The 23,353-nt window shown below is 38.2% G+C and overlaps 1 protein-coding gene across 2 annotated transcripts in view; it reads left to right on the forward strand.

The window, feature by feature from the left end:
• The first annotated feature begins 5,893 nt into the window (after nt 1–5,893).
• Nucleotides 5,894–23,353, forward strand: part of LOC306844405 (uncharacterized protein) — a 205,669-nt gene continuing 188,209 nt past the window's right edge. Inside the window, exons 1-3 of one of the 2 annotated variants that reach the window (XM_079376504.1) lie at nt 6,020–6,152; nt 9,923–10,059; nt 21,316–21,407. In XM_079376504.1, coding sequence (XP_079232630.1) covers nt 10,049–10,059; nt 21,316–21,407 — 103 coding nt within the window. In that variant the 5' untranslated portion in view covers nt 6,020–6,152; nt 9,923–10,048. Of the gene's footprint in view, nt 6,153–9,922; nt 10,060–21,315; nt 21,408–23,353 lie in introns of both variants that reach the window. The other variant, XM_079376503.1, reaches the window with a different exon arrangement.

A 23,353-nucleotide genomic window follows, 5' to 3' on the forward strand; every position in this document is an offset into this window, starting at 1 on the left:
AGTACAAGGGGTTGATAACAGTGAAGCATGAAGCATCTCTGCGTTCCTACCACAATTTTTTTCCCTCTCACCCTCCAATTTATTCTTTCATGAAGCATATTGATGTAACTGAAGGTCTTATTAAATCAGACAAGTTCATTTGTTTAAGTCGTTTAAGCCCCACAGGTCCCTAATGGCTAGTGATTTATAGCAGGAAAGAATTCGGCATTGGGGCACTTTCAGACCTGTTCGCCCTGTCGCTCTATGGAGGTGTCACATTACTTAGGAAATTAATGCAGGAGGAAGTCACTGTTTTTGGCTGGAGAATTAATCACCAACGAGACGGATGAGATGGAGAGAATGCTCTAGTTTTTATTCCGCCACGCAGACGCTACGCTCCCCTCTGGAACGGTGGCTGGGGTGCAACGCTAGTTCACAAAGGCTACGGCCGAGAAATGCAGCGTTTGTTCTAAACAAAGCGGGTTGTTAATGGGCAAGGTTCTCTTCATGCTGCATGCATATAATACATCAAACCTTTCATATCCTGGGGCACATCACATTCTTTGTAGTATGGAGTGTTCCTGAGAGAATAGCTATGGTGGGTTATTGTTCTGGCTTCGTTCAGGAGGTCAAGGTGATGCCAGATATTAGCCTTGATCACACCTCTTCTTACTTCCATTATGGTAAGCAACCAAAATCCAATCTCTCACTCACATGTGCAATAAGAACCTCAGCGGGAACTGCTAGCTGCTAACCTAACAAACATCTATGCTTTCCTTGGAGACAGAGAGGAGCGCTTGTAATGTAAATTGCCACAGCATATTGGTTTATCACCGACACCTCTTCGTGAATTCCCACATGTAATATAAAGAGAGAAAAAATTAAAGAAGAAATTTTAATTTAATGTAATAAGCTACTGTATTACTGATGTTTGCAACCCAGGTTCACTGGGAAAACATGGCTGTGGCGACAATTGTGGAAAATTGTATTACGTTGTTTCTTGCACTTTTTGTGACGCTTTCAATGTATGATTAACGTGAATCTTAATGTGGTAGTTTTATGACGTTGGTTATATGTATCACAGCAGTTTGGAAATGAACTGTCAGATGAGTGAGCCTAAACGTTTAATCATGCTTTTTTGAACCACCTACACTGAACCTAACCGATAGTTAACAAATTCAAATAAGATAAAAACACATCAAAGCTCATTAAAGCAACCATGCCATTTTAGCTTGCTTCTGCAAGTCTTGTTTTTTTTCTTTCTTTCTTTTTGAATGACTCCAGGTTATCTTTACCTAAAACTAAATCTAAAACCATAATAAAAACATTTCTGTTACTTTAAACAACAACAACAAAACTATAATATTAATAATAATAATTATTTAATATATATAAAACAACATTTTTATTACAGCTATTAGTCAATGTAACATTTATTTTCATTTAGTTTACTAGTAAAATAAATTAACAAACTACAATAATTAACAATAAAAAAGGTTAATCCATAAATAAAAAATAAATCAATAAATAAAATGCCAGTCACACAACAAAATTAAAAAACACCTTAAATCCAAAATAAATTCAAATAAAAAAATGTACATTAAAGCAACCATTTTAAATTTTACATTTTTATAATTTTATATCAAATATAGTGTGTATGTGTATATACATATATATATATATATATATATATATATATATATATAATAGATTTTTATAATAAATGTGATTTTTTGATATCAGTGATACTAATATAACAGTTGTGACTCATATTTAATGGTACTTGTGTTTAATGGCCGTACATAACAGCCATACGTATGGAGCTGATTATGTGATGTAAACATCAAAGTGTATTATTACACAAATCATGCATTATGATAAAGGTCATAACACTGAATTGTGCAAAGAATTCTGAAAAAATAAGGCTTTATTAATTGATATATAACCTGCCCCTATAATCATAATTTGTGTGAAAAGCAAAAATGTGTTGGTGTTTTACTGCCACTGGTGTTCATTTCAATTGGAAACTGCAGGGATTTGTATACAGGTAAATTTTTAAGAGTTTTGCAAAAATGTAAGTAGTGGCATGTTTTTCAATGAGCCAGACTGAGAAGGTTGAGGTCTATTTGCCCTGAGCCATTTCTGTGAAGGCAGATCCTTCACGTTCCTGTCACAAATCTCTGGTGTTTTAATATGAAAGGTGACATATTAGAAATGAGTGATTCTTGTAATGCGCATACGTGGTGAACGATGGAGTGCAATCGGTCATTGTGAAGTGACGAAGTATGCAGCGGTGCTAATAGTGCAGCAGATGACAAAGCAAGCATTTTGATGGCTTGCGGTGTGGAGTTTATTCTAGAGTAAATATCGTGGGATTTAGAAACGGCCTCATTATGTTGTATTATCTGATATATCACTATTGCTGCCATGGTTTTTTGTGCGTTTTCTCTCAGGGTGCTTTTCAGATGACAGCTATTTCTGCTCAGATGACAGTCATGTTTTCAGCTTGTTCACACTGATGAGAGGTAAATTAACAGTGCTACATTGTGCTTGGTGGGGGATTTGAAGATTATAGAGGGGGAAGTGATATTTCAAGGGAGCATATTTCAGGTGAAATTTTGTTATTTTCATAGTGAAATTCAATTTATCAACGGCACCCTTTCTCCGAATTCAAGCTCATATGCAGGATCACAGATCTATAACTTCCCATAGTGCTCTATCATCAGAAACCTGAACGACATCTTTTAAATGAGGATTTGTGCAAGTGTGATTTCTTGACATCTCGGCATCAGAGTCTCTCTGGAACTTGACCAGGGATCTGTGAGCTGGAAGGATATGAAAGTTTGATCAGATTGACTGGTTATGAAAACTGCATGATTTGATAGCAGCAGGAACTCTTTATTTCCTCCCTCCTTCTCTTTAGGTCTCTTTCTTTCTCGTTTGAAAAAGGAAATGTGATTTTTTTCAATGTTCTATTCATGCACTCTGACATCGACACATTTATATAAATCACACTTGCTCACACATCCAAAAGTCACATTCACGCAGGTGACTTATTCAAGGGGATTGTTTGCCACCTACCGTGTACTGACCCGTAAGAGCTTGTACAGCAGGCTGAGCTTTACACACAAACACCCATAGGCACACTAACGTACACATAATTAATACAAACACACTGATTACTAAAGATTTTTTTAGGTGAAGTTTTTAACAAAGCTCTAATACTTTGTCCCATAGCTGAACAAGGTTGATTATTCAATTTAATTACTGTACAACAAATCAATAAATTTAAGGTTTAAAAAAAAAGGAATAAAATAAAATGCTGCATTTTATATTTTAAGCAATACATGCAAAATCCATAAAATCTATTTATTCATGTCTACAAGCATATTTTCTGTTACCTTTTGCATTTGTAGATTAAAAAAATGCAGATTGCTTTCCTATATCTACTATTTTTCCTTTAAAATTGCAGTAGTTCCCTTTGCATTGGTGAACTGAGAGGCATCTTCCACATGCTAACATCACAAGTCTCTCTCACACTCCGTCAGTTTACACTGTGACTGAACAATCTGAACTACAATTTGGTGTTTAGTAATGCCATCTGTCCTACTTTGTGGAAACCAGAGAGGGTGAAACTACTGTACGAAGCAACAGTGCCACCTTTGGGCTTAAAGAGGAATTTAGGTAGTAGAAGAAATTCCAGTACATTTATTGTACACATCTTGTTTCTCTAACAAAACTGCTGCAGTGATCTGTGTTGATGTATTTATTTATTTATTTTATGACACTGTTGTCCTTGACAACATCTAAAACGTTTTCATAATCTCCTTAGAAACATTTAAATATAAACCGTTTTTACACAATTGTCTAATTTGTGTAAACCATCACATTAATATGAGAGCAGTGAGATATTTCGCTTCCAAAAATATCCTTTAAAATGCTTAAAGTTTTAAATTATAAACTGAAAATGCAAATCTGTCCAACTAATATATGTTGTGACTGTATACATTAAATCTTTACCTTCTGCAGTACATATTACAGATTATCAATAATACATATGCATATTTGTACTGTATTTCTGAAAAAGAAAAAAATTCTGGACGTGGTTTACATTTTATATATTTGGCAGATATTTCTGAAACAACCAGTATTCAGGGTCAACATTTTATTAGTGTTTTTTTAAGAATTAGACACATTGATTTAAATGTTGCTAATCAGACTTTTAGATATTGTGTTTTAAAATCTTCCTTTCCTCTTGTGCTCACTAGATTCATGTTCGCTCAATCAATACAGATTTCTTTCTTTTTTTGGTGCACTAAAGATGTCTAATCATCTCAGTATTAATAATAAGTATTTGAGTACATCTCAGTATTTGCCAATCATCATTTATTATTATTATTATTATTATCAGTTTTAATTTTTATTTGTTATATATTGGGTCAACATTTTTTTTTTCTGATTCCTTTTTATTTGCATTGTAATATTTAAAATAATCCATTTGTAATTTCATCTGTTAATCAGGAAAAAGAAGATTCTTTCTCTGTGGGTGGTATTTTGAGACTGGAAAGAAAATCTCTCAATACGATGGGACACTCTGAAGCCCCAGCGCACACGAGAAAGGCAGAGACATTAACAGATTGTCGTGGCTGACCTGAGAGCATGAGATGTTCAGAGTGATGGCACCTGATGGCACATAAAGAGAGCAGCCTAGAGCCTCTGACTGGAATCACTATGCCACTCCTGCAGATTGGATGAGGTGAGCTGAGAGGAGGGTCCAATCTTCCCTGACCTCAGCAGCGGCCTTACTTTTGTGCCAAGAAATGGAAACTTGATTTACCTGAAGCAATTGATGAACTCCCTTCAATAACACATAGTACACACAGACACAATCACTGCTGGAGTTAGCCATGCTAGAGCACACACATTGATTTCTGTGTGCTCTTGAGTGTGCCTGATTAACATTCTAAAAAACTTGGCAGATTTTCTATAACCAAAAGACAGGGCCAACCCATGAGTTTGTGGGGCACTAGGCAAGATTATGGAAATTTTAAAATGTTTTAAAAGAAGTCTCTTATATTCTCACCAAGGCTGGATTTATATTGATTGCGAAATATTATCTCAAATTAAATGTTTTGTATTGAAATATATTTTAAAATGTGATTTATTCCTGTGATGGCAAAGCTGAATTTTCAGCAGTCATTATTCCAGTCTTCAGTGTCACATGATCCTTCAGATTTTTTGCTCAAGAAAGAACAGGTTTGATATTTTTATGGAAATTGTGATAGCTACCATTCAAAAGTTTGGGGTTAGACAAAAAAATATATATATTGTGTGTGTGTGTGTGTGTTATGTCATATTGTGTTAGTGTCTTCATTTTGCTATAATGTTTACTGTGGATCATCTGAGGGATGATCTGGCACATCTGGGCCCTAGCTGACAGCCTACTGTATATCACCTATAACATGTAACGGCCCAGCTGCTGAAGATCACAGCTGTGAGGTCCTGCTGATGATGACTGGATCAACTATGGTCATCATTTCATTTCCAATTAAAGGTACAATTTTCGAAAGCTGCTTTACTGTTCAGTGTAATGAGAGGAAAGGTTTTGAAATCATTATTAAATGTCCACATTAAAGATTTGTGAGGCCATTTCTGGCATCTTTAATCTTCACTAGGCTTTATACTACAACAGTTTGTCCTCCATCAGTGTGTAGCTGCGTCTGTTTGTTATCTGTTTTCTTAGTTGCCTACCACGCACCAAAGCTCATAGCTCTTATTGAATAAATCGAAACACAGCCATCCTCTGCCAGATACAGTAACAAACACAGACACATTTTGCACGCATTCAGCAATGCTTCTGCTGAAGCTCACACACACACATCTCAAACTTCCTTATCTCACATATTCCGAATCTCACAGCTCTCTTGCCGTCAAGTGGCACCAGCTGACATTGTGGAGCATAATCGCATTTCTCTCTCCAAATGTGACACCCAGGCATCTCCAGACGGGGCATCAACGTCACAGCCAGTCAGCAGGTTTGTGAAATATTTACTGCGGATGATGGTTCATGAAGAATACATGAGGACAGTGGAGCAGTGCTTTACGGCCCTGCCAGGAAGGACTGCTGCTCGCTCGGCTGACAAAGTTTTCACAGGGATGCCTGGCATGAAGAGGTACGAGACAAATTGTACCATAATTCCAGGGATTTTTATTCAGTTATTCTGAAAGATAAGAAAATGTACTCATATATTTGCATGGGGAAAACATATTTTTATTTTTGTGTGTATTAAAACATAACTTTGTCCAGATTTCAGATGCATAATGCAAGTTACATCTAACCACCACAGTCACCTCTGACCCTTAAAGCCCTTTTACACCAAGAATGATAACTACAACAATAATTATATTAGCGTCCTCACCAATCCATTATATTGCTCTATTTATTTTAAATGTGTGTTGCAGTTTTGCCATTTGCTGCTTTAAATGCTCGGGCTTTTTAAAGTCAGGTGGATTCTGAATAATGTTATTATTCATTAACTGAAAAAAAGAGAGTTGTGATATGGACTTCCCTATATATTCTCATAGAGTTGCAATACACAAATGACTAATAATATATGTAATAAAAATATAATATCTACAGACATATATTATATGTGTATATACACACCTTACCTAAATGAAATGCAGTTATAACATCATTACAATGAAATTAAAATGCAAAACATTTTTAAAAAAATGTAATTTATTTCTGTGATGGCAAAGCTGAATTTTTTAGAAGCCATTACTTTAATCTTCAGTGTCACATGATCCTTCAGATATCATTCTAATATGATGCTCAAGAAACATTTTTATTAGGGATAATAAAAAAAACATAATATAAACATTATATAAACATTTTCTTGTCAATGTTGAAATCGGTAAAATCAATAAAATGTCCTTACTGAAGTATTATTTTAACTGTCGTTACATGAAAATGAATTTTAATTCTAGATTAATTTCTCATATCAAGTACATTATAATAGCAAAAACTTCTGGCATGGAGAGACACAATAATCAGTTAAGGAAACTGAAAACATCCGTTCAGTAAGATGTCAAGTTAACCCCTATGGAGAAATTTTCATTGGTCATGCTGTTGGTGGAACAAAACACACTACAACTTTTTCTACCCTGTGCTATCACTTTCACAGGTTCCGTATTTCTCTCTTTCGCTCTGTCTCAAGGTCTCCAGGGTCGACCTTGTTTTCTATCATACAGAACATCATAGTTTGTTTAATCTTCTCTGAACCTTTCACATCAGAGGGCCCCTACAGGCAGCCTTTTTATTACACATCTAAAGACCTAGAAGGTCAGTGTGCATAAGCAATTAATTACATATGCTATCAATGCTAATAATAAACACCTCAAAACAGCACTGCAGGACTCAGCTGACCTCACCTTATGGTTTGTTCAAGGGCACAGAGAGAGTCAACAGGCATTCCAAGAGATGAATGGGTTGACAAAATGCCTCAGCCAGGCCAAACACATGCTACACATCCTTCAAAACATACAGGAAGCAGAATAAAATAAATATATAACTTGCCAACTGTTGCTTGACTCTAGCTTGTCTGGTATTAAGTGTTAGGAGATGGAAACCCAAAAGAAGGAAAGATAATGATAGATTTTCCACCTGTACTTAAAGCAACCGTAAAACTGCATATAGGTGTATTTCATTTTGCCCTTTATCATTTGCCAATCTTGAAAAAAAGTTATTTTGAAAAATAGACCATCTATTTTTTATGTATTTTGTGTTGTTATTTTATTTTTTTTTGCTTTAGTTTAGCTTTTTATGTGAAGTACTGTGTAGATTATTTTTTATTAATTATGAAAATCAAAAGGAAGTGATTCATGAATGTTTGTTTAAAATGTTTTTTTTATTATTTTTTTTTTACATTTTAAATAATTAAATTCATTTAATTTGTCAGAAGTAGATACCACATAATTTATTATATATTAATTTTGATAGCTAAAATTATATATAAAATGATTTTACATTTAAAGATCCACATTTGTAATAAATGCAACTGTATTATATTGCATGCTGCGAACTACCTACATTCAGTAAGGGTAATTTTTTATCTGATATTTGTCCAGTATAACTTTCTTGTAGTGTATTATTTGTGATTCAAACTCTTGTGTTGCCTATACTGATGAATAGTTTTCTGTTGCTCTCCTTTGATTTTTTTTCGGGGGTTTCTAAAAATTGGAAACTCATTAACTTGTCTAATGGGTGACTGAAAGATAGCTAACAAGCTTTATATTTCCTGCTGTGACCCAATCAGATGGATCTGTCAAATCAAACGGAGAACTTGACTGTTATTTGACTTTGATGCACAGAAGCAAAACAAAAGATTAAAAGAGAAACTTTGTGACAGACGTTAGATTCTTAAACTTGGACAAATGCAGTTCTTAGGACTTTTCCCTCTCTTTCATTCGTTCACATATCAGGAAGAGTTTTACTTCAAAAATTATGACATTTGGGGAGGGAACATTTTATGATGGAATGTAAAATTCAGGAAGATTAATAAATTCTGTACAAAGACACTGCAGACCACTCGATAGAGAGGTTTTGTCAAGTGAAAGTTTAGAAGCTGACATTACATTTTTACTTTATCAGTTTCTTTTCTGCATGTCCATAATATCTCTTACTTCATATACAGTATATTATACACCTATCACAGAGTTTAAATATGTATTTTATTACGCCTAAATTAGACACATTGCAGAACTTGATGTCCCTGCCTTAATTATATATTTTATTGTTCCTGTTCATATTAGCATTATGCAGCCAGCATTCAAACTGTGAGAAAAATGTTGTTGTTATTACTCAACAGATGGTGTTTGTCAAACCCCCATGGCTGACTCAAGGGTACTAATAGGGAGTTCATTCTTTTTGGTATTAACTGTGAATTTCGGTGTTGCTGGTCAACAAATGATTCCATGGCAAGCAGACAGATCCCACTGCATTCTTCTATTTCCTTGGAGCAGAATATGACCAAAGCTATATGATTAGACTTTAATGTGTGCTGTGTTTTCAGTTGCTGTTAAAAGGCTCCAGCAGACAGAAAGTCAATTGGCTAACAATTTAACAAGGGGGATATTTGCATGAGTGATTTGTAGATGTGGAATTCACATCTCCAGGCCAAGCACAGTGTAAACCTTTATTCAAGCAGCCTAGAGATAAATCAGACTCCCTATAAAAGAGGTAAATAATATATAATAATAAAGGAGTGGAAATGAGATTCTTTACTGAAAGGGTAAATACATTCATCAGTGCTGTGCAGAATAGCTCTACCATTTTGTAGAGGGCCCTCTTGCATGACAAATGAAGGGTTTGTGTATAATAGAGTGAGCGTACTACAGTTCAACCTCGATTATGAGCACCAGTTTTATCTACATCCCTCATACGCAAGCAGTTTATATGTTGGTGGGCCAATCTGTCAAAACATAATTTATCAGGGATAATATATGTTAATAATCCATTTTAATAAAGTAGTTTAGCTTCTTTAAAAAGCCTATCCGTTCACACTTGTCAACCATTTTAGTGTCAACATTGTCAACACGATTCTCGTTCACTGGATCAAACCACATGCAGTAGTTGACAATGTCACTTTGTACAGAAACTGTACACAATCTTTTCCTTAAAACATAATACGTATATGCATGATATAACCCTTTTCACCAATGCTCGTTTTGGTAATTTACACAGAGATAATCACTATACCCTTTGCAAAAACTTGTATTTTAAAACCCGTTTTTTTTTTTAGAGTCAGCATTTTCAGGCCCCCAAAATGCCATTGTTGTGTAAATAAACTGGCGAAATGCATAAAACGTTTTCAGTCTTTAGTTGAAAATAGTGTCTTATAAACACCCTGTAAAACTGAATCTGTTTTTGTCTGTCCTACAGTGCCATCAAATGGAACATATTGGAACAAAAATAATTAAAGTTTATGAACGTTTCCTGAACAATCCCCCCTTCTTCTATTAGTCAGACAAATGTGTATTCCCACCCCACCTTACACCATTGGTTGAGATGCTCAAAAGGTATGGTTTTAGTGAATGGGTTAAATTTCTTTGGTCACACTACACTTTTCATTCCATTGACTTCCATTAATCGCATGCTAATGTGAGAGATTGTAAACTTCGAGAAATTTCCCATTTTGCTGCGTACCAAAGTTCAGGTTTGGTGAAATTCAAATCACGTGGAGATGTGTAGCCAATGGAGGACCAATACCTCTTACCTGAATTAAAATAACGCAAACTTTAAAGCTGCAAGTTTTCAGTGTTAGAGGGAAGTAGCATAAAGGCTACAATGCCACTTCCCTCTAACACTTTTTGCATTTTCAATTATTATTTGTTATATATGCTAAAGTTGCCTTTTTATCAATTATGCAGCTAAATGTAATGTGATATCACAACCGTTAAAGTGTCCAAAAAAGATTCACATGCTCAAAGTGACCGCAACTTTTGTGATTCATTGAATCATTCTGTCACTTGTCTTATAGAGCCTACAGAAAAGATCACTACATATCCTCAGCACAGACTAGCAAACTGTCTACAATGTGCAAACAATACAATATATAGTGAGGCATGATGTCAATAAAATGTATAGTAAATACATTTGTTGCTAGCTAATGATAACAGCAGTTACCATATGTAGCAGATTATAAACAGGTTTTTATCAAAGGACAGGGGGCAATGTCCTTTGAAACGGCTGTGATAATTTAAAACAAATTATTTTATTTATTTCCCTTTCCTCAGACATCTTGTTCTATTAAAAGCCGTAATTGTTTTATCATTACTGCATCTTGTTGTTTAATGAACTGATCTAAATGTTAATGACATCCCTCAATAAATATTTAATCTGTCCACAGCATGCTCCTTCACCTTGCCAAGGCTCAAGGCAGGAGTCTTTTAACTTAGCCTGTTTATATCTGCCATGTTTTCTGCTTGTAATTGATTCTGCTGTATATTAATTAGTCCCATTAGTACAGCGCAAGCATGTTTTGTTGATTACTGTGAGATTGGATATGAAAGGAAGCAATGCATTATCAACCTTAATGAAGCGACTTGAAAATTCATAAGTGTTGTTTATTTGAGTATGATACTTGGGCATTATTATGGTGCTGTTATTGCAAGGTTATGAGATTGGAAAAAATGATTGTGCTGCTGTTCTTTTGCCTTGTCCTTCCCTTTTATATATCTGTGCCGTTGGGATATTTTCCAGTGTTACTGGGCTAGACGTTCACATTGTGTCTGTGTAGTCACCCTTGTCTTAATATAGTAATCTCTGATGAAGCTGCCCTATTTTACTTGGATTTACTTGCAGCTTCTCTCTTATTACTCTCCATGTCGTGACACCATGTCGCACTCTATTTGGTGAAATCATTACAGTAACGCTGTGTGATAGTGGTTAAAACTCCAAATGCTGTTCCATATTATTGCTTCAAAATAGCTATAGCTGCTGTTTTTAGATGACAAAGTGATAAAAGCTCACACATGGTTGGATAACTACATGAGCATATGCCTTTGAGAGGTGTTATTAGCTTTTTAAGGATAATTGTATACCCTTAAGGAGGAGATTTCTAGTTTTTTAAAAATCTCTCTCACTTTGTCGCACCTCTTTTCCTTTCCTTTAATCTGACCGTAATAAAGCAATGTGGTGACATTTATAGATTCTTGAAATGTTATACATGTAAGACAAATGGGTCATTGCACAGCATTATAACCCCGACCCTTGGGTAAGGTTAATTAAAACAACTTTTAATTAACCTATTGTCATGGTTGAGTGCTTTTCTCTGTTATTAGCAATAGGGAAGTGGAAACAGCTAGTTTGTGGAGACATTTGACACCCAGACAAGAACCTGGATGCATATTTGGTTACTAAAGTTGAAAAACAGCATTTATTAGCAATTAGGACATCAGATACGGTGAACATTTCTTAAATTCATCATCAGACCATTACTTTAAATTTTATTTTATTATATACACATACACTGGCACCCAAAGGTTTAGAATTGAGACCTTTTTGGGGAAAAAGGCTGCATTTATTTGATCAAAATACTGTAAGAAGAGTGATATTGTGAAGTATTATTAAAATTTAAAATAGCAGTTTTCTATTTTAATACAATTTAAAATGTAATTTTAGAAGATGAATTTCCAGCAGCCATTACTCCAGTATTCAGTGTCATGTGATCCTTAAGAACATATTCTAATATGCTATACACTAAAATATTTGGGATTGGTAAGATTTTTAAATGTTTTTTTAATGTCTCTTCTGCTCACAAAGGCTGCATTCATTTGATCAAAAATACAGTAAAATTGTAGAGTTTTCTAAATTAATATATTGTAAAATGTAATTTATTTCTATGCTGAATTTTTTTTACCATCGTTTACCACCAGTCTTCAGTGTCACCTGTTCCTTCAGAAATCATTCTAATATGCTGATTTGCTTCTTAAGAAACATTTCTAATGTTTAAAACACTTCTAATATAATCATATTTCACAATGTTTGCTGTATTTTTGACCAAATAAAACCCTTGGTGAGCAGAAGAGACATTAAAAAACAAACAAACAAAAAAATAATAAAATAAATGTTTAAAAATAATCTCACATCACCTAATCAATTTTAAGACAATCCTGTCCTATCCAATCCAATCCAATAATAATAAATAAAAACCCTTCAAATAAACTTAGAAACTTACCATTGAATTGTTTGTGCAGTCATCCATGATGCTTCTGGCCCTTGCAATGGTCTTTTGGTTCCAAAACCAGTGATGTGATAAAACCGAGGTGAGATTGTGTGATACAGGGCTCCAAGATCATGGTAATAGTGTCCATCCTGAGATTAGTTTCTGTCAGTGCCCACTGCCTCAGTGCCCACTACCACTGCCTAACATTTGGGTGTTATAGTAAAAACTAAGGAAGATCACAAAGTTAACATATTTGTGTTGACACTTTGTATTTAAAGAATAACTCTACAATATCATAAACCCAAGCAATGACTTTGATAATGTACTGTATTTTATTTCATTCTGCTTAGAAATGTTTCCAGGAAACCATGATAATACAATCATTTTCTGTATGTGTGTTTTTTGAAGGGTGAATTTGAGTTGCAAAATGATTCTACATGAGAATCTCTTCCAGCAAGCTGTATGTGCATGTGGATTTATGTTGATTCATTGATCTCAGAGCCCTCTGACACGTTCTAGAGTTGCCTGGTCTTGAGATATAGTCTCAGTGACCGCTAATGCCTAAACATACATATTTAGAGACCTACAACACAGTTGCCCTGACCTCTGTGAAGGGGTCTTGTACGGCCTCTCATACACACACACACACACACACACATACATATATATGTGTATGTGTGTGTGTTTGTGCACTATATATATAGCTGGAAGACTGAAAGTTCGCAGCTCAAGCTGTATTTCTAAAACTTTGAAAAAAAAATGGTTTTGTGTAGTATCTGTATTATTGTTTTGTCTATTAATAATCTATTATTTTTGAAAATTACAGTATTTATCTTTTAACAGCAACTTCTTTAACTGACATAACTTTGAACATGCCACTAAACTCATATTAGCGATGCTTTTAATTCTTGAATGACACATAATTACTGAATTGGAAGATGAAACACACGTGGCCATTTCAGATAATCACCATTTGCGACACTTGGTTACATAAGTGCTCGTTTATTTTAATGGATTTTGTATGTGTTGTTTCATTAAAATATGAATAATGTGTTTTTAGCAGCTAGTTAATTTAGTAAAATGGAATAAAAAAAGCTTTAATTTTTCTTTCAACTTGATTCAAGGACTGATGATGACAATCACTGTGAAATTGTTTCTTTTCTAAAGCCATGAAAGGGTGTGATTATAGGACATGCAGGGAAGATTATGTTTTTTTGTCCAGGCAGATGGAATTGGCTGCAGTAAGAGTGTTGTAGTCATAGTGGAAGAGGTTCATTCTTTCAAGAAAAAAATAAAATACTTACTGCATGTCTTTCTTTTTTTTCTTTATTAGCCTGCTTCTGCAAAATACATATATGAGAGTGATAATTAAATGCAGGATAAACACACATCATTGTACTATTCTATTGCTGTGCAATGTCACCTCTAATCATGGTTACTGCTTTAGTAAACTTATTGATTTTCTGAACAATGACATTGTTGATTACCTCACCAGAGACTTCACTGGTGAACTCATCAATTAGTCCATTGATGGACTCACAGGTGATTTAAAAATTGAGCTATATGAAGCCTGTCAGTAAAATCTCTGGTGAGACCTTCAACGAATCCAGCAAATTTTAGTTACTTTTTTGTAACCATTGAATTGAACTGCTGTCTGTATTTTGTAGATCTGTATAGACCTCAAATATTTAGATATTGGATATCTGACTGCTTCAGTATGTAACTTGTCATTAACCTTTATTGGTATTTTTATTGTCAAGGTTCAAATTGTTAATGAAATAACTGACTCACCCTCAGACAAGATGTAGGATGTTTCTTTATTGTTTCTTAATTTAACAATCATTACATAATTTTTTTCTTACCAATCGATCATCTGCAGTGAATGTGAGCCATCATAATGAGAGTCCAAACAGCTAATAAAAGCATCACAATAATCCACATGACTCTAATCCATCAATTAACATCGTGTGAAGTGAAAAGCTGCATGTTTGTAATAAATTCATCATATTTTTTCCTTAAAACTGTTGCTTAAAGCTAAATTATAAGTCTATCCAAAATTTTGCTTTATCCCAGTAAAAAAGTCAACTTGTCTGAATCAGGAGAGATATATGCACAGATTAAGCAACTGTTTTTACAAGCAAAATCAGTTCTAAATAAATATGTCTGTGGACAAGTGATTGGACTTTTTCCACTGAAGAAAGTTATTCTAAATATTAGAAAGTTATTATAGATTATGGACTTGTTTTGTCCAGAAGCAATGACTTAAAGGTAAATTGGCTTGATGGATTCATTTTTTACAAACAGACAGCTTTGATCCACAAGAATTGATCAACTGGAGTCATGTTGTGTATTATGAGGATGTTTCCGTTTGCTGTTTGGACTCTCAATCTGACGGTACCCATTCACTGCAGAGGATCTATTAGAGAGCAAATGAGGGAATGCTATTTCTCCAAATCTGTTCGGATGAAGAAACAAACTTGTTTGTGTTTCGTTTAACTATTTCTTTAAGCATCTCATAAATTTCCTCATGCTGTAATTAGATGTAAAATGATGACTACATTAATTGTGGTCTCCTAAACACTGGCTTTTATCATTATTTACTTTATTGAAGACTTGTAGTGCCATTAATATTCTTTGATTTTCATGGTGTATAAATTGCAATGTTCATAATCTCAGTTTATATTCTGTATTAAAAGCTTGTCTAATCAATATTAAACTCAGTCACAGTGAATATACAAGCACAACACATTATGTTGCACAAGGAAGACAAAAGTTGCAGTTTTACTTCTGAATTATTTTGCAGAACATTATGCATAATGCACAAGGCTGTACTGCATGGCTTCTGTATTGTGTTTGATCAGTATGTCTTAATCTTTACTGTCATGACATAAAGCACAAAGAAGATATTGTCAAGCTTCTCAGCGGACTACACACTTGTGTTTTGTGCCGTCTACACCACAAAGGTTACAATTATTTTCATGCTTTCATTGGTGAATGTAGAGAGAGATTCCTGTGAGCTAGCTAATTGAGTGAAACCGGAATGTTGTCCAATAATCCAATGCGGCAGCAGCCCACACATTTTCCAATTGTTCTTATATCTAACAGTGAGCTATAGAGGTTGGAACAAGTTCTTCATAACAAGAGCCAGAGGACATAACTATGTCACTTCTTAAAGTTTCCTTCCACGACAACAGTACAGAGACAAATTAAGCTGTTGTCAAAAACCTTTTTATGTGCTACTTTTTTATAGCCCTACATATAATTAAAAATAGCACAATTAGAAGCATATATCACACTGTAGCGCCTTAAAAGTTCAGTTCTGAGTATCTGAGTTTACTGAGTATCACTTGAATACATACGCCTAAATTATTAGCACTGCAGGGGAAATCAGCTGATGTAGCAATTAGCCAGTGGCTTCATTAGCACAGTTAGAATTCATGTGTTTAAACAAGCAAGAGATACAATGAGCTGCTCTGTTTCTGTAATTAGCTATTTTAAATCATGAAACTGGCCTAAAGACTACATCTAATTGCAGCTATATGCAGTATAGCTAAAATACTAATCTTTTTCTCTTCGTGTGAGTGATAATAAAGCCAGAGGAAGGGATGTCTTTGAAACTCTGAGTGAATCTCTAGAAATTTGCCTAGACATCCTCAGAGCTCCTCCACAGACTGGAGTGGTAGCAATTTAATAACTTTTATAGCCCATTTTTAACAACATTCCCACTAGAAATGGAAGAGTGGATTATTACATTCATACATAGTTTTGCATCTTGACAATGAGACGTTTTCTTAAAGGTCTTTGGAGACCCTGAGAATCATGATGTATGTGTTTATTGAATGTTAATTGATTAAATTTTCAGTAAGTATATACAATAATCTATTAGTCATGTTGCTGAGAGCTTTATTGACAATAAATTTATTGACAAAGGCTTGAAATAATTAGCTAGATAGTCCATATGGCATGACAAAATATTAATAACACCCCCAATATTTGTTATAAAACTTCCATGTTCCCATTCAGTCGGTCACTCCAAGTCACGTCGGATGACCGACGAAATTGGGATCTCGCCAGAGAGACCAATCTACTTCGAGTGTAACTAAATGAGCCAATGGACATTGGCATGCGATCGTTGCATCCAGCTGCCACTGATCACAGCGTGAGCATAAGAGGCAGCAGGTGCACCGCATTAATTCATCCTTTCGCTTCGGAGCCGAGCGGTAGTGGTGAAGCTACTGGTCTCCCCTTCCAAAGAGTGTTTCTGCAAGCGAGTGCGGGCGTTATGGCGCAGCAGCGGTGGTCATGTCGGACGGGAGAAAAAGATTGTCTTCCGGCTGACAGCCACACTAGGAGTGTGAGGTGGCCAGCTCCCCTGCGTGCTTCAGCACTAAAAGAGCATTTCTCTGAAAGAGCAATTTCACTAAAAGAATAACACGGGTGATCGTGTCTCTTTAAAGATTTCTTATCCCCGTACGTTTCTGGGTGTGGTCGTTTCCTGGCGCCTCAGGACGGTCACGATTGCTGCTTCACGTGTCTGGGCATTCAGCACGCTGAGGAAGCTTTCGTGGATGGCTCATGTTCTTCTTGTGGGGACATGACCATCTCGGAGTTGCGTAATAGACTCCGTTATGTGAAACATGGCGGAGTCCCTATGCGTCTGCCTCGATCCAGCGTTCGTCCCGGCACCCGAGGTGGCGCTGCATCCGGTGGAGTCAGAGGTGATTTGAGGATGACGGTGAGGGCTTCCCCAAGTGGAGCTCCTCACCCCTCAAGCACTCCGCAGCCGGTGGAGCTGCCGAAGAAGCGTGCTGGGCCCTCTGCTGGACGGGGTGCACCAGGCGTTTCCTTCGGTGCCCTCTCTGACGACCAGATGTCGATCGCTGCATCGGAGGATGAGCGCTCTCTCTCTGGGGATGACGACTCGGCTGCGTTGGAAGGCACCTTTTACTGCACAAAACAAATCTTGTGGCTCCTCCTCCCTCACCACCCTCGATGGTGGGGCCGCTTTGGGGTACGCGGGCATCCCCTCGGTGGAGCGGTCTGTGGCCATGCAACTATGTCCAACAGCCGCTACCACCCTGCGGGGTGACCCGTGTCTCCCCTCACGGGCCTGTAGGTATTCGTCAGGTCTAACTGGCAGTGCTTATAGAGGCTGTGGGGAGGCGGCTTCTGCCCTCCACGCCATGGCGTTACTGCAGGTCCACCAGGCCAAAGCCCTGAAAGACCTGCACGAGGGTGGTCACGACCTGGTGGTTCTACATGAGCTGCGTGCTGCGACGAAGGTGACCGCACAGTCTCTGGGTCGTGCGATGTCCACGCTAGTGGTCCAGGAGCGCCATCTCTGGCTGTGTCTCGCTGACATGAAGGAGCAGGAGAAGGTACAGTTCCTGAATGCTCCCGTGTCACAGACCGGCCTCTTCGGCGACGCTGTCGAGAGCTTTGCCCAGCGGTTCTCGACAGCACAGAAGCAGACTGAGGCGATAAAACACATCATGCGCCGGAGGAAACCCGCTGCTTCCACCCCGGCTGCAGCCCCTCAGCCTGCTCGTTGCCGTGGGCACCTGCCTGCGGCCGCCCCCGCTCCAGCACAGCCGCAGCATCCTTCCACCAGGCAGCGTCGTGGAGCCGGTCGCACGCAGGACGCTCAGCCCGTCCAGTCCCCCGCCAAACCTGGCGGCAAGCGCAAGTGCAAGAGACCCTGAGACGGGCGACCCAGAGATGGAGGAGACTGCTCATCGGGAGATGGTGACTGCACCACTCCCTCCCCCGGAGGAGGGCCGGGTGGAGAATCTTTTGTTTAATTTTGTTTTTGTTCCCAAACATCAATAAAAGAGGGGTTTGGTACCCAAAACATCAATAAAAGAGGGGTTTCCTCAATCTCTGGGTCTCAAGAGGAGGAGAGTGGTGAACCGTGCATCACTGGATCACTTGCCTCCTCCTCTCTCGCCAGGCAGCAGGTGGTTGCCCAAGAGCACCCCTCCTGCCCATTCGTGGAACCAGGTAAGGGCGGTAGCACTCGAGTCCCTGCTTCAAGTCGTCAAACGCCGGGCTGTCACAAGCCTCAAGCCGGGTTCCGCGTGTTTCCTCCTGCACTACACACCCAGACCCCGCCCCCTGCCATCACAGGCCAGGCCATCACAGGCCCCAGGGCGGGTCCCTGTGTTCCACCTCGCTGCCCCTCCACGGGTACATCGGTGGCCCCGCTGGTCCCGCTGGCACGGTCTCTCTGAGCCTGGCTAGCACTCCCCAGTCCGTCTCGGTGGCTCCTGCGGACCATCAGACTCAGCTACGCAATTCAGTTTGCCCAGCGTCCCCCCAAGTTCAGGGGCATGCGGTTCACTTCAGTCAAGGCCGTCGATGCCCCTGTCTTGCGTGCGGAAATCACAGTCCTGCTGGCGAAGGACACGATAGAGCCGGTCCTTCCAGCCGATATGAGGTCGGGGTTTTACAGCCCTCACTTCATTGTGCCCAAGAAAAGCGGTGGGTTGCGACCGATCTTGGATCTGCGAGTTTTGAACCGTGCACTTCACAAGATGCCATTCAAGATGTTGATGCAGAAACGCATTTTCGGGTGCGTCCGTCCCCTAGATTGGTTTACAGCAATCGACCTGAAGGACGCGTACTTTCATGTCTCGATTCTCCCGCGACACAGGACATTCCTGCGGTTCGCGTTCAAGGGTCGGGCATATCAGTACAAGGTCCTGCCCTTCGGGCTGACCCTTTCGTCTTGCGTCTTCACCAAAGTCGCAGAGGCGGCTCTTGTTCCCCTGAGAGTCCCTGTGTGCGCATCCTCCACTATCTCGACGACTGGCTCATACTTGCACAGTCTCGAGAGCAGTTGTGCGCACACAGGGACCTGGTGCTCAGGCACCTCAGCCAGTTGGGCTTTCGGGTCAATTGGGAAAAGAGCAAACTCGTGCCAAGGCAGAGGATCTCTTTTCTCGGCATGGAGTTGGATTCGGCCAACCAGACAGCATGCCTCACCCAGGAACGTGCTCAGTCGGTGCTGAACTGCCTCAAGACTTTATCAGGTAGGACGGCGGTCTCCGGAAACCACCCACTGCCAGTGGTTCTACTCCCTAACCAAGGCAACGCTCGGCACGGATGCACTGGCACACAGCTCAGAGTTGGCTTGCGGCGTCCTTACGCCTAATTCTCCAGAGAGTTCCCTAACCAGGCAAACCCTGTCCAGTCCTCCAGCACTCTGGCGTCCAGACGTGGCGGAGCGTCCGGCGTCAGGCCTTCAGCAATGAATTCTTGAAATCTGGTGTGAGGTCCTACTGTTTGGGTTGCTCAAGGAACGACAGTAGTTGACCTCCTCTGTGTAGAGCCGGGTCCTATCGTCTGCATTATAGGAAGGTAGGAAGGATCAGGAGGCCTACACAGGACACTGGAAGGGGCAGCTCCTGTGGTGCTTTGGTAGGGATCCCAATTTCGTTGGTCATCCGACGTGACTCGGGCTGACCGACTGAATGGGAACGTCTCGATTACGTATGTAACCCTCGTTCCCTGAAGGAGGGAACAGAGACATCACGTCACCGGCTCGGCTCCTCAGCGAAAGCATGAGTTAATACGGTGCACCTGCTGCCTCTTATGCTCACGTTGTGATCAGCAGCAGCTGGATGCAATGATCGCATGCCAATGTCCATTGGCTCGTTTAGTTACTCTCGAAGTGGATTGGTCTCTCTGGCGAGATCACAATTTTGTCGGTCATCCGACATGACGTCCCCGTTCCCTCCTTCAGGGAACGAGGGTTACATACGTAACCGAGACGTTAACCCAGGTCAACCTGCGAAATCAAAAAAAAAAAAAAAAAAAAAAAAAAATATATATATATATATATATATATATATATATATTTAGGTAGTGCAACCTGTACGTGGCATACACTATACACTCTTAAAAATAAAGGGTCCAACATGGTTTTTTTTTCGCAATGATGCCATAGAAGAAACTATGCTCCATTTTGGCTTTCCCATAGAACCTTTCAGTGAACAGAGATTAAAATAACAATTTTTTAACCATCCAAAGAACCCTTTTCTACTATAAAGAACCAATGGAAAGGTTAAATGGATGTTAAAGGTAGTACATGGAACTACAAGCCAATAAAGGACCTTCATTTTTAGGAGTGTAATCTAGGTAATATAGGACAGAAGGAAAACCGAGGAGCCGAACAAACAAATTTGAATTCCTAATTCCTAATTTGTTTCTTGTGCCATTTTGTCTGTGAAGCACAGTTGATTGCAGCTGTTGTTGAAATGGGATCCAAAGGTTTTCTATACAACAATGCTCAGACTCAGGATTCCATCTTCACTGAGAAGCAAGAAGTCTCTAACTTCATATCTGTCTATCTTAAGTACTTCACTGGTGTTAGAACAAGAAATCGAGAGATAACCGCCACTTATTCCTGTGCAACCTGATAGGATTCATTTGTCATTGCTTTTCAGCCCATTAAACAATACTCAGAGCTCTAATAACATCCCTCAAATAACCGAATAAGGAAACAGTCCAGAAGTAGCTGCTGCTTTAGAGAAACTACCTTTTGAGAAATAACCCAATATTATGTCTGAAACAAGTAACAGTTTAAAGACTCCAAATTTGTCTGCAGGACATGCAACGAGAGCACAGAACCAGCACCACAAGGGATGGTTGGATGGTGGAGTTCGGCTTGTAAACCTACTAGTGCAGTGAGGCAGAAAGGTAAGTGCTCCTTTTATGCCTTGCCAGGACGAGATTGGCTAAAACATACCTTTAGGACATGTGAAAAATGGGTTATATGCTTGAAAAAATTTATTTACATAAGAAACTAAATATCAGACTACAGTAAAATATCATTATTTTCCTGAAACTGGCTATTCATCTTCTGAATCATTAAAGCATGTTTGAATGAACAGAACGAATATACCAAATGGTTGCCCAGCTGCAGAAATCAGCAATTGCCACAGTGCTAATAGTTGTAATACAATTGCAAAAAGCCTGAAAGAGATGACAGCGCTTGCTATTTTTTTTAGCTTGTGTTTATACAAAGCTACTAGAAAAAAGATGGGGAAAGCTCTTAATTGTCAATAGTTTAATTAAAATGCTCAGCTCACCTTTACTACAAACATCTAAACAAAGAAATCACATTTTGCATGAAAAAATTACCTTACTAAGGACCCTTGAATATTTTGATTTAAAATATCACGGTAGCATTTGTGGTGTTGTGTATTGAATTTAATTAATGCATATAAGATACAATTTATTTATTTATTTAAATAATTGCAAACTTTAAAAAAAAGAAAGAAAAAGAAAGAAAAAATTAGGAAGATGGTACCAAATATTTAATTTACCTAAAATAATGTCACAATGCGACACATTTTCTTAATGCAAAATATGTTTAATGGGTTTTACTGTTGATTTTAAGCTGAAATTTGACCTGAATATTTCTTTAAAAGTTTTGTAAGATTTGTCTATGTTATGTAGGCAGGGTTAGGTTGGTGTCACACCAATTTGGCTAAAAAGCTCAATCTTGGTCTAATCTGAAATCACTTCCCTTATGCTCTTAGAGAAACACACTCACAGACCAGTGGCCTTCCTCACAGACAAGTTTTTATTTTTTGCAGAGCTCTCAATATGGTTGAATCATGCTTCATAATCCCTTTCAGCCACTGAACTCTGTTGCCCCCTGAAAGTGACTGTTGGCCTCGCTGAGGCTTTTCACAAGTTTTCTTCTTCAGGGAACTTTTTCTAGGAAACATTCAGGACATCTACTGTGATTTTCTAATATATGGATTTTCTAATATATTTTCTGGCTAGTAATACTAGTAATCTGACAAGTAATTCTTTAACTTTGGAAGTGTCTTTGTTAATTCCGGCAAACTGTTCCCCAATTTATCAGGCAAGGGAGAAACAAATGGAACAATAAAATTTCTCAGAAATTTTCACTTTGAATAGTTTGCATAAATACATTGAACATACTTGGACTGTGCCAAACAAATGAATAAGAAGTGTTTTCGATTTGCTTTAGAAAACATGACAATATAGGATTTTAAATTTCATTTAAACAGGCTGGGGTGAGCAATTTATTGCGTATAAAATGACTCACAAGCCAAACCAACCAACGACATGAAACAATAATGATGATTCATAAAAATAGAGCATAGGCACCAAATCTGTTGTGGGTCCACTCGCTCAAATCTCTCCGTAACTGGCATAGATTTGCAGAAAATTAAAGTTGTTTGGCAAATAAATTAGGGACAGTTAGATGCATATTCCCAACATTTTATTATTTAAGCTTTATGTTGCACCTCAAATGACAATGTCAATGTTAAAATGAATTAGCCAGTTCACGGATTAATTCTCTTAAATTCTTGGGTATGCAGAGCATTCACAGCTCATATTATCTGCACACCCCTGCTAAATAAGCTTACCTATATATGCATATATGCATAGTTTAGCATATACATGAGCTGATGAGAATACTTTGTATTGCCGGCAGTCCAGAAGCATGCCAGAAAGGCATCAGTTTCGTAATACCTCAAAAATGTTGCCATTATTCACATCGTCGCCATGCCTGAAGACGGATAATTGTTCATAGTGTGCAACACGCAGATGTCAGAGCAGCTCTGTCGGAGTCCATCGAAGTGAAGGGCGAACATCTTCAAGCT

Source organism: Barbus barbus, assembly GCF_936440315.1.
Source record: "Barbus barbus genome assembly, chromosome: 25".
Taxonomy (NCBI): domain Eukaryota; kingdom Metazoa; phylum Chordata; class Actinopteri; order Cypriniformes; family Cyprinidae; genus Barbus; species Barbus barbus.